The sequence below is a fragment of the Macaca mulatta genome, chromosome X (assembly GCF_049350105.2).
Source record: "Macaca mulatta isolate MMU2019108-1 chromosome X, T2T-MMU8v2.0, whole genome shotgun sequence".
NCBI lineage: Eukaryota > Metazoa > Chordata > Mammalia > Primates > Cercopithecidae > Macaca > Macaca mulatta.
The window spans coordinates 49,052,648-49,064,752 of NC_133426.1; the positions used below are offsets into that span (position 1 = coordinate 49,052,648).

A 12,105-nucleotide genomic window follows, 5' to 3' on the forward strand; every position below is an offset into this window, starting at 1 on the left:
TGAATTGTCCAGAGGACAGATGGAGATCAACAGGTGGGCAGGCAGGTCACCGGGTGGGTGAAAGGTAACACAAGGGGCAATTGATGAGTAGATAAGAGAATGATATGTCAAGAAATGGGTGGCAGGACATGGGGTAGACAATGAGATGAGTAAGTAGTAGATTGGGCAGATGGACAGATGGGCAAATGGTTGGGTGAATGTGTAGATAAATGGATGAGCGGATACATGGAAGGAATGAATGGATAATAACCTGATGAGACAGTGGAAGATGAGAGCATGATGGGGTAGTTGATGAGTGGGTAGGAGGATAACTGGGAGGACAGGCTGGGTGGGTGGGCAAGGGGACTGGCAGATAACCCAGGGGCTGTGGCTGGGTAGGCAGGTGGCTGGGTGAACAGATGGGTAGGCTGGCAGGCCACACTCGCCTTGTGCAAGTGCATATTCTTGGTGAGCTGCTCCTCCAGCATGTTCTGCAGCTTCTTGTTCATCTCCCGAAGGTTCTCGTCGCCTGGCTTCACTAGGTCTCTCAGGACGCTGCCCAGCCCGCTGCGGTCTGTGTGGCCTGCTGCCACAGACACATCTGCAAGGGCCCAGGCTGAGAACAACCCCCTCGGCAGAGCCAGAGGAGAGCCAGGCAGAGCCAGAGGAGAAAAGAGGGAGACGAATACCAGGGAAGAAGGGAGCAGGAAAAGCCATGTCATGGAGGACAGAGGCTTTGACATACGAAACCTAGCTCTGTCACTCACTAGCTCTGCGGCCCCGAGAAATGAGGATAACTAACTTGTGGAACTGGAAAGATGCACATGACTGAGTGTGAAGCACAGAGCACACAGAAAGTCCTCAGCACATGTTGGTCAGTATGATTCTGATTAATAAAGAAAAATCTGTGAAGGAGAAGGTTTGAAAGAAAGGAGCAAAAGCAATGAAGATACAGAGAAGGAAAATGTATGGAGATAGAACAGTATAGACAGCGAGACAAGATGAAGGAGTGGGGTGAAAAAGAGAAACAGGGAGAAGAGAGAAGGGAGAGAGGAGAGGAAGATGAGGCACAGGGAGAGGAAAGGAGAAAGCGGACAGAGAGACACACTGGAGAATGGAGAGTGGAGAGATGACAGAGAAAGGAAGAAGAGGGAGGAGGCGAGATCAAGAGACAGTGCTTTCCTGTTCTCCCCTCCACAGGCCATGGTCTTGTCAGTAGCTTCGCTGAGTTCCGAGAGGAGAGGAGAGAAGCCGCAGCACATAATGGAGAGGGAGAGCCAGGTGAAGGCTGGACCAGGGCTGAGGGCCAGGGAAAAGGGGGCACTGACCGATCCGGCTGTCCATGACGTAGGTCTCAATGATGGCGCTCTTCCGGCAGAGGTCCTCTGCCATGGAAGCACTGCTCACCTCCAGGTGCTTCACCTGCAAGATGGCCCAGCCCACCTGAGACCCCTCTACTGTACATGTTCACACATGAGGCGGGCCCTGGACAGACCCCACACCCCCAAGGGCACTTCAAGTGGGGATGGGCAGGCAGGCAGGCAGCACCTTCTCCTCCAGCATCCATTTCTCCTGCTGTGTCTCTGCCAGCCGCTGAAAGAGCTCAGCCACTTCCTCATCTGACAGCTCTGCTGGCCGAGGGGGCTGGGCCTGAGGGCTGCTGGATAAGGACTGCAGGAAAGAGAAGGGGAGAGGCCAGACCCAGGCTCAGCACCACTGACCGCAGACAGGTGTCAGGGACTGGGGAGGAGAACCAGGCCAGAGGTGGATGAGAGAACGTGGGCCCTGAAGATGGGACTGTAGGCCCATCTTGGTACCCTCAGACTCTGTTTTCCCCTCTGCCTAAACGGGGGTAGAGAGTAACCACATCAGAGCCTTGTGGAGAGGATTAAAGGAAGATCCCAAAGCAAATGCGATCTAACTTCCAGCTGACAGGAAAACTGGAAGAGAGAGGGACATGTTAAATCATACCACCAGGAAGCCAGCAGAAAAACCCAAAAGGTAGCATACTTCCTGTGGGGTGACTGGGCTGGCCTCTTCTTTTTTTTTTTTTTTTTTTTGAGACGGAGTCTCGCTCTGCCGCCCAGGCTGGAGTGCAGTGACCGGATCTCAGCTCACTGCAGGCTCCGCCTCCCGGGTTCACGCAATTCTCCTGCCTCAGCCTCCCCAGTAGCTGGGACTACAGGCGCCCGCCACCTCGCCCGGCTAGTTTTTTTTTTGTATTTTTTAGTAGAGACGGGGTTTCACCGTGTCAGCCAGGATGGTCTCGATCTCCTGACCTCGTGATCCGCCCACCTTGGCCTCCCAAAGTGCTGGGATTACAGGCTTGAGCCACCGCGCCCGGCCTGGGCTGGCCTCTTCAACAAGTTGGTCTCAGGAAAAAAGGGACCACACTAAAGAGATTTAAGGGTCATAAAACAACCAGATGTAACATGTGCTCTGAATCTGAATGCTAGTTTTCATAAAACCAGCAAGAAAGGACATTCTGGGGCCAACTAGAGAAATCTGGTTAAGGTCAAAGTATTAGATGACATTAAATTTTTTTTTTTTTTTTTTTTGAGACAGAGTTTCACTCTTGTTGCCCAGGCTGGAGTGCAATGGCAAGATCTTGGCTCACTGCAACCTCTGCCTCCCGGGATCAAGCGATTCTCCTGCCTCAGCCTCCCGAGTAGCTGGAATTACAGGCACGCACCACCACGCCCGGCTAATTTTTGTATTTTAGTGGAGACAAGGTTTTGCTATGTTGGCCAGGCTATTCTCAAACTCCTGACCTCAAGTGATCTGCCCACCTCAGCCTCCCAAAGTGCTGGGGTTACAGGCATGAGCCACCACGCCCAGCCCTGAACTAAGAATTTATAATGGTGACTTCTGGATGGTGAAAATATTATTTTTTTTGACATTTAAGGTTTCTTGGTTTTTGTTTTTTCTAAATAGAGTCGGAGTTTCACTGTGTTTCCCAGGCTGGTCTTAAACTCCTGAGCTCATGTGATCCACCCACCTTGGCCTCCCAAAGTGCTAGGATTATAGGGATGAGCCACCATACCCGGCCAGACATTTAAGGTTTTATTTATTTATTTATTTTTATTTTTTTTTAATTTTTTTTTGAGACGGAGTCTCGCTCTGTAGCCCAGGCTGGAGTGCAGTGGCCGGATCTCAGCTCACTGCAAGCTCCGCCTCCCGAGTTCACGCCATTCTCCGGCCTCAGCCTCCCGAGTAGCTGGGACTACAGGCGCCCGCCACCTCGCCCGGCTAGTTTTTTGTATTTCTTAGTAGAGACGGGGTTTCACCGTGTTAGCCAGGATGGTCTCGATCTCCTGACCTCGTGATCCGCCCGTCTCAGCCTCCCAAAGTGCTGGGATTACAGGCTTGAGCCACCGCGCCCGGCCGACATTTAAGGTTTTAAAAAATCTTTGCTCATTTGTGGTTTTTAAAAAATGTACTACAGGCCAGGCGCGGTGGCTCACGCCTGTAATCCCAGCACTTTGGGAGGCCGAGACGGGCGGATCACGAGGTCAGGAGATCAAGACCATCCTGGCTAACACGGTGAAACCCCGTCTCTACTAAAAAATACAAAAAAAAACTAGCCGGGCGAGGTGGCGGGCGCCTATAGTCCCAGCTACTCGGGAGGCTGAGGCAGGAGAATGGCGTGAACCCGGGAGGCGGAGCTTGCAGTGAGCTGAGATCCGGTCACTGCACTCCAGCCTGGGCGACAGAGCGAGACTCCGTCTCAAAAAAAAAAAAAAAAAAAAAAAAAAAGTACTACAATGCGCACATACTATTTGTGGAACATAAAAAAGTTATTTCCAAAGGAAAGTGACTGGTAAAGAGGCTGACATGATAGCTGGCAATAATAATTCGTGATGGTTACAAGTTGGAAAAAGGGACCTTCTCCTTGGATGGTGCACCTACTATGAGCCACATACTTTATGGCACCAGAGAAGGGGGAATTAGCCCACAGATGATGGAACAGAAAGTCAGACAGAGAGAGAATGGCCTGTCCCACATGTAGCAATCCGAATCCAAGTTGGTGGGCTTGGGGAGAAGTTGGCAAGAAAATATGTGTGCTGCGCCCAAGGTAGGAGATGGATTTAAGTGAGGAGAAAAGGGGAGGAGTTCTCAGATTTTTGGGTTGAGAGAAGCTGGAGCTGTAGGTTCTTCCTTTCCCCTTACCCTGGCTGGAACAGCCGAGCTCTCCTTTTCCCGCAAGATCTCCCGGTAGCTGAAGGAGGAGATGCTACTGCTGTCCCCTGTCTGGGTCCGGCTTGGTGAGTTCATCTCTGAGAGAACCAGCTCCTCAAGGCCTGGGTGGTGGAGGGAAGAGAAACTTGAGCCCCAATACCCCTGAGTCCCAGAGCAGCAACCAGCAGGAAGAGGCAGAAACAGATTTAACAGAGATGGAAAGAGAGACACCGAGGCATGGGGAAAGGCAGAAGCAGACAGGAGGACAGGGAGAGACAGAGACAGAAAAAAGAGCTGAGGCCGGGCGCACTGGCTCACACCTGTAATCTCAGCACTTTGGGAGGCCGAGGCGGGTGGATCACTTGATGTCAGGAGTTCGAGAACAGCCTGGCCAACGTGGAGAAACCCTGTCTCTACTAAAAATACAAAAATTAGCGAGGTGTGGTGGTGCATGCCTGTAATTCCGGCAACTCAGGAGGCTGAGGCAGGAGAATCGCTTGAACCTGGCAGGCGGAGGTTGCAATGAGCCGAGATCGCACCATTGCACTCCAGCCTGGGTGACAGAGTGAGACTCCGTTTCAAAAAAAAAAAAAACGGAAAAGAAAAGAAAAGAAAGAGCTGCCTTTCTGGAGAAACACATACAAAAAGAGAGGGAGAAAATGGAAGAGGTTGGAGAAACACAACGATGTGGGTACACATGGGCCTCAAATGGCAGACACACTTGGACACAGGGTTCAGAGAAAGGAAGACAGCTAGGAGGGCACAGGGTACATCTGCTTGCAGAGAGAAAATGCCAGAGATGGAAAGCCAGAGCAGATGACAGAAACTAACAGAGACCCTGGAGAAAGAAGTGAGCCAGAGCAGAGACAGAGAGAAAAAAACATGCAAGCAGGCTCTCGTAACCACGCACCTAACTCTCAGTTTAATCTAATGGACAAGGTGAATGTATTGAATGTATGGTATACAATTGTAACTTTTCCCAAGATTCTTTTCTTTTTTTTTAGACAGAGTTTCACTCTTGTCGCCCAGGCTGGAGTGCAATGCCGCAATCTTGGCTCACTGCAACCCCTGCCTCCTGGGTTCAGGCAATTCTCCTGACTCAGCCTCCCGAAGCAGCTGGGATTACAGGCGCCCACCACCATGCCCAGCTAATTTTTTTGTATTTTTAGTTGAGACGGGGTTTCACCATGTTGGCCAGGCTGGTCTTAAACTCCTGACCTCAGGTGATCCACCCACCTTGGCCTCCCAAAGTGCTGGGATTACACCTTTCCCAAGATTCTTACATTCGTCTGTGATAAAACAGAAACAAAACTCCTCCTTTATAAAGAAAGGTTACTTCGGGAGACTGAGTGCCTCAGAGAGAAATTGATTTGGTGAGAGATACATCTGTTTTGCCATGTCACTTAAAGCCCTCAGGGATCTCTGGCAAGGGTGGGGTGACTGAGTGGGGATCCATAGGTATCCCGAGTAGGGGAACAAGGGACCAAGTTTTCTCTGACTCTGTGATCTAGGAGACACAACAGAGCCATCACTGCATTTTACTTATTTAAATGTATTTATAGGCCATCCCCGTCTAAAAAAAGGCTGAAGCAACTAAAGTTGTGCGTGTGTGTGTGTCTTCTGCTTGAAGTGGCAGAAATAACAGATTGGATTAGTTGTATAATGAAAACACCACAGGGTTGCTGACTGTGTATAAGTCTGTCTCCCTAGCTCAACTGGGGGCTTCTGGAGGGCAGGGACTCAGGGAGTTTTATAGCAGGGAGCCTGTACTTGAGTGTGGAGATTTACAGAATGAGAGATTGTATACAATAGATTTAGAAACACCAAGTGAGGTGTGGGAGTGTGTAACGTAGGACATACAGTGAGGAGACAGAGATATAAACAGACAAACAGAAGAGAGAGGAAGAGGAGACAGAGATAAAGTGGTGGGAAGAGATAAAGGGACAGAGAAAAGTAAGGGGGCGCTGGGCGCAGTGGCTCATGCCTGTAATCCCAACACTTTGGGAGGCTGAGGCAGGCAGATCACCTGAGGTTGGGAGTTTGGGACCAGCCTGACCAACATGGAGAAACCCTGCCTCTACTAAAAATACAAAATTAGCCGGGCGTGGTGGTGCATGCCTGTAATCCCAGTTACTCAGGAGGCCGAGGCAGGAGAATTGCTTGAACCCGGGAGGCGGAGGTTGCAGTGAGCGGAGATCACACCATTGCACTCCAGCCTGGGCAACAAGAGCAAAACTCTGTCTCAAAAAAAAAAAAAAGAGAGAAAACTAGAGAAAGAAAGCAAGGAGATAAAGGCAAATATAGAGGAAAGAGAGAGAACAAACTGAGACAGATGCAGAGACAGAAACTGAGAAGAGACAGGGCAAAAATGAGACAGAAAGATAGAAATAAGAGAAAATGCAGAGAAAGAATCAGAGGAGAGACAGAGAAGAGGTAAAAGACAGATGGAGTTCCAGAGCGACAGAAGCAGGAAAGCACAGCTGAGGAAGATGCAGGACTGACCTGCAGCCTGCGGGCCCAGGCCCTGCCTACCCCATGCCTCAGCCTCCTCTGCCTGTCCTGGTCCCTCACCTGAGCGGCTCTTGCTATTAGTGAGGATGTCCTGCAGCCGCTCCTGCAGCTTATCTGCCCGTTTCCGCTCCAAATGCAGCTGCCGCTTGAGGTCCTTGAGCTGTGGGGGACAGGGGTAAGATGAGGACTAAGGCCCAGTGGGCCCATAGGAGGGAGGCTGCAGGTAGGAGGGAGGCTGCAGGTAGGAGGGAGCCGTGCTTGGGCACCCCTCTGTCTTACCGCAGCACTGCCCTTCTTCTCCAGGATCCTCTGCCCATCCGCTGTGTCCTTCACTTCCTGTGGGAGAAAGCAGGCATGGCTGGTAGGTGCCAGAAGGGCTGCCTGAAGCATGCTCCCTCCCTGCCCCTCCTGCACGCTGAGGATCAGGGGTGTGTCTGGGGGCTGTGCAAGGACCGCTGACCTGCTTCAGGCTGCTAATGGTCTTCAGGTGGCAGTCCCGCTCCTCCTGGGCCTGCTCGAGCTGATCCCGCACATCCTGTAGCTCCTCCTCCTTGTCCTGCAAAGCAGAAAGCAGCTTAGGCATTGGCTTGGGAAGCCTCTGTCCTCCCAGGAGGGCCCGTCACTGTCTGGAGAGAGGAACACCATCATGCGAGAGGCACCTTCAGCTCGGCAGCATGCTGCTCCCGACACTGCTTGAGGGCTTCCTCTTGTTCCTGCTGCTGCTGCTGTAGGGATTCCTACAAGACAAGTCCCAGGTCTGGCCACAGCCCCCCAGAAGATATCATGCCCCGTTAGGGGTATGAGGGACTGCAATGGGGGCCCAGAGGTATGCAGAAATGACCCTCCTGCAGGGAACCCCACATGCCCTTAGGCAGTATACAGAAGTGTCACATCTAAAGCTGCACCATTCACATGGTTGACCTAGATTTGCATTTACATTTTATTTTATTTAACAAAACATAACACAGCGCTTACTATGTGCCAAGAATGTTCTAAGGGTTTTACATATATTAACTCATTTTCTGTAATCCTCCCGTAATACCTAGACGGTAGATATTATTGTTATCCCCTTTCTACCATTGATGAAAACAGGCCACAGAGAGGTCAGATAACCTGCCTAAGGTCACACAGCTAGGAAACAGCCCAGCCAGGATTCAAACCTAGACAAACAACTGGCTCCAGCCTGTGCTCTTCACTGCTACATGACAATGCCTTTCAATGTATCATGAGATTTCCAGAAAATGGCAACAAAGGTTCTTTTTTTGAGACAGGCTAGAGTGCAGTGGCACAATCTCAGCTCACTGCAACCTCTGCCTCTTGGGTTCAAGTGATTCTCCTGCCTCAGCCTCCTGAGTAGCTGGGATTACAGGCGCCGGCCACCATGCCCAGCTAATTTTTGTATTTTTAGTAGAGACAGGGTTTCACCATGTTGGCCAGGCTGGTCTTAAACTCCTGACCTCAAGTGATCCGCCCACCTCGGCCTCCCAAAATGCTGGGATTACAGGCATGAGCCACCACACCCAGCAGGTTCTTATTCAAATAACATCAGTGTATTGCATTAATTTCCTGACAGAAGTACAGTTTCAGGAGAAAGAGGTGCCTTTCCAAATTTGCATAAAGGCAGGGCAGCCTTAACACGTGACAGTCTGTCCTATCTGATGGCCATCCCCTGATCCACTCCAGAGAGCTGCTATTGAGCCAGGGGACTGTGGGGATATCCCTAAGTCCAGAAAATCTCGGGAAGTTCCAGGGCCTGACCACTCCTGTTTCTCTGGTTTGACATGAGGGCCCCAATCAACCTCTTGTTCCTCACCAGGCATCCCCAACTCACCTCGGCTTCTTTCAAGCGCCGTTCAAACCAGCCCTTGGCTCCATCCATGGAGTGTACCTGAGCTTGAAGTTCTTCCACTGTCTGCTGGAGAGTCTCTAGCTCCCGTGTCCGGGCCTGGGATGGGGCAGACTGTCATGGGCCAGGCAGGCAGAGGAGTGGGCACCTGATGCACGCTACCCATTGGCCTATCAGCAACACTGTGGTCCCCAGGTTTTAGAGGAAGAAGGGCATCGTCATCTACCCACCCACCTTCTCCTCCCGGATCTGCCCACGGAGCTCCTCCTCCTGACGCTTCTTGTCTTCATGCAGCTCTCGGAGCTCACGCTCATAGCGGGCACGCACCCCCAGCACCTCCTTCTCATGCCGTAGACGAACTGCTCCCAGCTCTTCCTTGTGCTGGGACTTCTCTTGCAGCGTCTCCATTGCTAGCTCATCCAGCATGGCCTTCCGCTTCTCAGCACTCTGGGGACCAGGACGATGGCAGTTAACTTTATTCCACAACATTGAAAAAAGGCCTCCCACCCTCTTCCCATGCCCAAAGAACTAGCCAAACTCCACTCCCATCCCCATTGAACTGGCTAAGGCACTCACCCATCCTTATAGAACTGGTCACTTTCTTTCTTTCCCCTCCCACTCTGATGGATTTGGCCAAGAAACTGGTCAACCACAAACCAATCAATTTTCCTTTCCCTCCTATCCCCACATATTTGGCTATATCACCTCTTCCCACCCCCATGGACTGAGCCAATTCCTACCCCTCATCCTCTCCCCTCAACCCTCATGTTCCCCTACCTTCCGAGCTTCCTGTAGTTCCTGGGTCAACTGCTCCTTCTCCTGCCCTATCTCTTGAAGTTGTTCCAGCAGCCGACTATTGGCCCGTAATGACTCCTAATGCAGACACCAAGGGGAAAGAGTTTGATAAAGAGCATCCAGTAGGTGCTAGTCACCCAGGACCATCTGGTAGACCATCTCCCTTCTCCGTGGTAAAGTTGGTATTGTGATCTCAATTTCTGGATAGGAAATATAGCAGAGACTGCTAGTTGCTCCCCAGTATTCATTCTCCCTTACTTCCCTAGCAATAAAATTTATAATCAGGCATACAGCTGTCTAGCAGATGTTTCCCCTCCTCCCTCACTGTTAGGTATGGCCATGTGATTTACTTGTGTATGCGGAAGTGGTGAGTGTAATTTAGGTTATGCTCTTAAAGGAAAGAGGCACACTCTTCCCTGCCCCCTTTCCTCCTTCTTTCCATATAGAATACAAACATGATGGTCGGGGAGCTTTAGCACCTGTCTTGGATGCCAAGATAAAAGTCTTGTATTGAAGGTGGAGGAACAGCAATGGAGAAAGAACCTGGGTCACTGATGACTGGAAAGCCATCGTTCCATCCCTGAACAACATACCTGGACTTTTAATGAGAGAAAACTAAATTTGTATCTTATTTAATCTACTGTTATTCTGGTTTCTATTATGGAATCAGAATGGATATCCTTTGGGAGGCTGAGTCAGGTGGATCTCCTGAGGTCAGGAGTTTGAGACCAGCCTGACCAACATGGTGAAACCCCGTCTCTACTAAAAATACGAAATTAGCTGGGTGTGGTGCCAGGTGCCTGTAATCCCAGCTACTTGGGAGGCTGAGGCAGGAGAATCACTTGAACCCAGGAGGCGGAGGCTGCAGTGAGCTGAGATGGCGCCACTGCACTCCAGCCTGGGCGACAGAGCGAGACTCCATCTCAAAAAAAAAAAAAAAAGAGGCCCAGCGCGGTGGCTCACACCTGTAATCCCAGCACTTTGGGAGGCCGAGGTGGGCGGATCATGAGTTCAGGAGATCGAAACCATCCTGGCTAACACGGTGAAACCCTGTCTCTACTAAAAATACCAAAAATTAGCCAGGCGTGGTGGCGGGCGCCTGTAGTCCCAGCTACTCTGGAGGCAGAGGCAGGAGAATGGCGAGAACCCGGGAGGCAGAGCTTGCAGTGAGCCGAGATCATGCCACTGCACTCCAGCCTGGGCGACAAAGTGAGACTCCATCTCAAAAAATAAATAAATAAAATAAAATAAAATAAAAAATAAAAATAAAATGAAAAAGAATGGATATCCTAACTAACTGAAGAGGCTAGTTTCAGAGAAGTGAAATGACTTGTCCCAGAACACAAAGGTGCTAATAAGTTAGGGAGCCAGACTGGAACCTAAGTCCTCCTGACTCCAGTCTTCCCACTCTACCTTATTGGTGACTTCCCTGGGCCATTACTAGGGAACTAGGAAGAGACAGGCCAGAGCCAAAGGTGTTACCTGGAGCTGGGAGTTGAGGTCATCTTTCTGTCCCATAAGGTTCTCGTACTCAGCCTGCCGCTGCTGCAACTCAGCTGCCAGCCCAGTGGTCTGTTCCCGGAGCATATTCAGTTCTTGGGTCTTTGCTGTTTGGATCTGGAGAAAGTAGTGGTGATAAGAAGTAGAGTGAAAGGGACCCCAGGGGCCAGGGACAGGGTATGAGCCTCCTAGTTCCAGGGAAACAGGGAGGGAGGTGGGAAGAGAACCAGGAAGAGAGAGGAAATTTCAAACAGAAAAGCAATGAAGAGAATGGGTAAATGTGGCATGTTCATACAATGGAATACCACACAACAATAAGAGAACACACCTGGCCGGGCGCAGTGGCTCAAGCCTGTAATCCCAGCACTTTGGGAGGCCGAGGCGGGTGGATCACAAGGTCAGGAGATCGAGACCATCCTGGCTAACATGGTGAAACCCCGTCTCTACTAAAAATATAAAAAACTAGCCGGGCGTGGTGGCGGGCACCTGTAGTCCCAGCTACTCGGAGGCTGAGGCGGGAGAATAGCGTGAACCCGGGAGGTGGAGCTTGCAGTGAGCCGAGATCGTGCCACTGCACTCCAGCCTGGGCCACAGAGCCAGACTCCGTCTCAAAAAAAAAAAAAAAAAAAAAGAGAACACACCTGTGTTCCACGTGGATAAACTTACATAGTGCTACCAGAAAGAAGTCAGAGACAAAGAGCAGCTGATTCCATTTATATAAAGTTAAAGAACAAGCAAAATGAATCTTACGTTGCTAGAGATCAGAATAATGGTTACTTCTGGGGGAGACTGACTTTGAAGGGATAAAGGGGACCTTCTGGGGTACTAAAAGTGCTTTATACTTTGATCTGGGTAGTGGCTATGGTGGCGGGGAGAGAGAGAGAGAGAAAAGAGAGAGACAGAGGCAGAGAGAGAGGAAGACAGGATTCACTGAGTGTACACTTAAGATTAGTACATTTCATGTACTTTACTAGAGAGAAACTAGAAAGAAAGAAAAGCAGAGATAGGCCAAGCACAGTGGCTCACGTCTGTAATCCCAGCACTTTGGGAGGCCGAGGTGGGAAGACAGCTTGAGGCCAGAAGTTTGAGCCAGTCTGGGCAACACAGTGAGACCCTGTCTCTACAAAATAATTTTTTTTCTCTTTTTTGAGATGGAGTCTTGCTCTGTCACCCAGGCTGGAGTGCAGTGGCACCATCTCAGCTCACTGCAGCCTCTGCCTCCCAGGTTCAATCGATTCTCCTACCTCATCCTCCCAGCCTCCCAGGTAACTGGAATTACAGGCCCCACCACACCC

General features: G+C 50.6%; 1 protein-coding gene across 4 annotated transcripts in view; it reads right to left on the reverse strand.

Annotated features, from left to right (window-relative positions):
- GRIPAP1 (GRIP1 associated protein 1) overlaps positions 1-12,105 on the reverse strand; it is a 29,556-nt gene that overhangs the window by 996 nt on the left and 16,455 nt on the right. Inside the window, exons 14-26 of one of the 4 annotated variants that reach the window (XM_028842468.2) lie at positions 10,793-10,927; positions 9,293-9,388; positions 8,750-8,962; positions 8,501-8,614; positions 7,329-7,406; positions 7,130-7,225; positions 6,949-7,005; positions 6,730-6,829; positions 4,479-4,574; positions 4,150-4,280; positions 1,528-1,650; positions 1,308-1,401; positions 426-580 (exon numbers count right to left, since the gene is read on the reverse strand). In XM_028842468.2, the coding sequence (XP_028698301.1) occupies positions 426-580; positions 1,308-1,401; positions 1,528-1,650; positions 4,150-4,280; positions 4,479-4,574; positions 6,730-6,829; positions 6,949-7,005; positions 7,130-7,225; positions 7,329-7,406; positions 8,501-8,614; positions 8,750-8,962; positions 9,293-9,388; positions 10,793-10,927 (1,488 nt within the window). The remainder of the gene's footprint in view (positions 1-425; positions 581-1,307; positions 1,402-1,527; positions 1,651-4,149; positions 4,281-4,478; positions 4,575-6,729; positions 6,830-6,948; positions 7,006-7,129; positions 7,226-7,328; positions 7,407-8,500; positions 8,615-8,749; positions 8,963-9,292; positions 9,389-10,792; positions 10,928-12,105) is intronic. The other 3 variants (XM_077988708.1, XM_015127385.3, XM_077988709.1) reach the window with 3 other exon arrangements.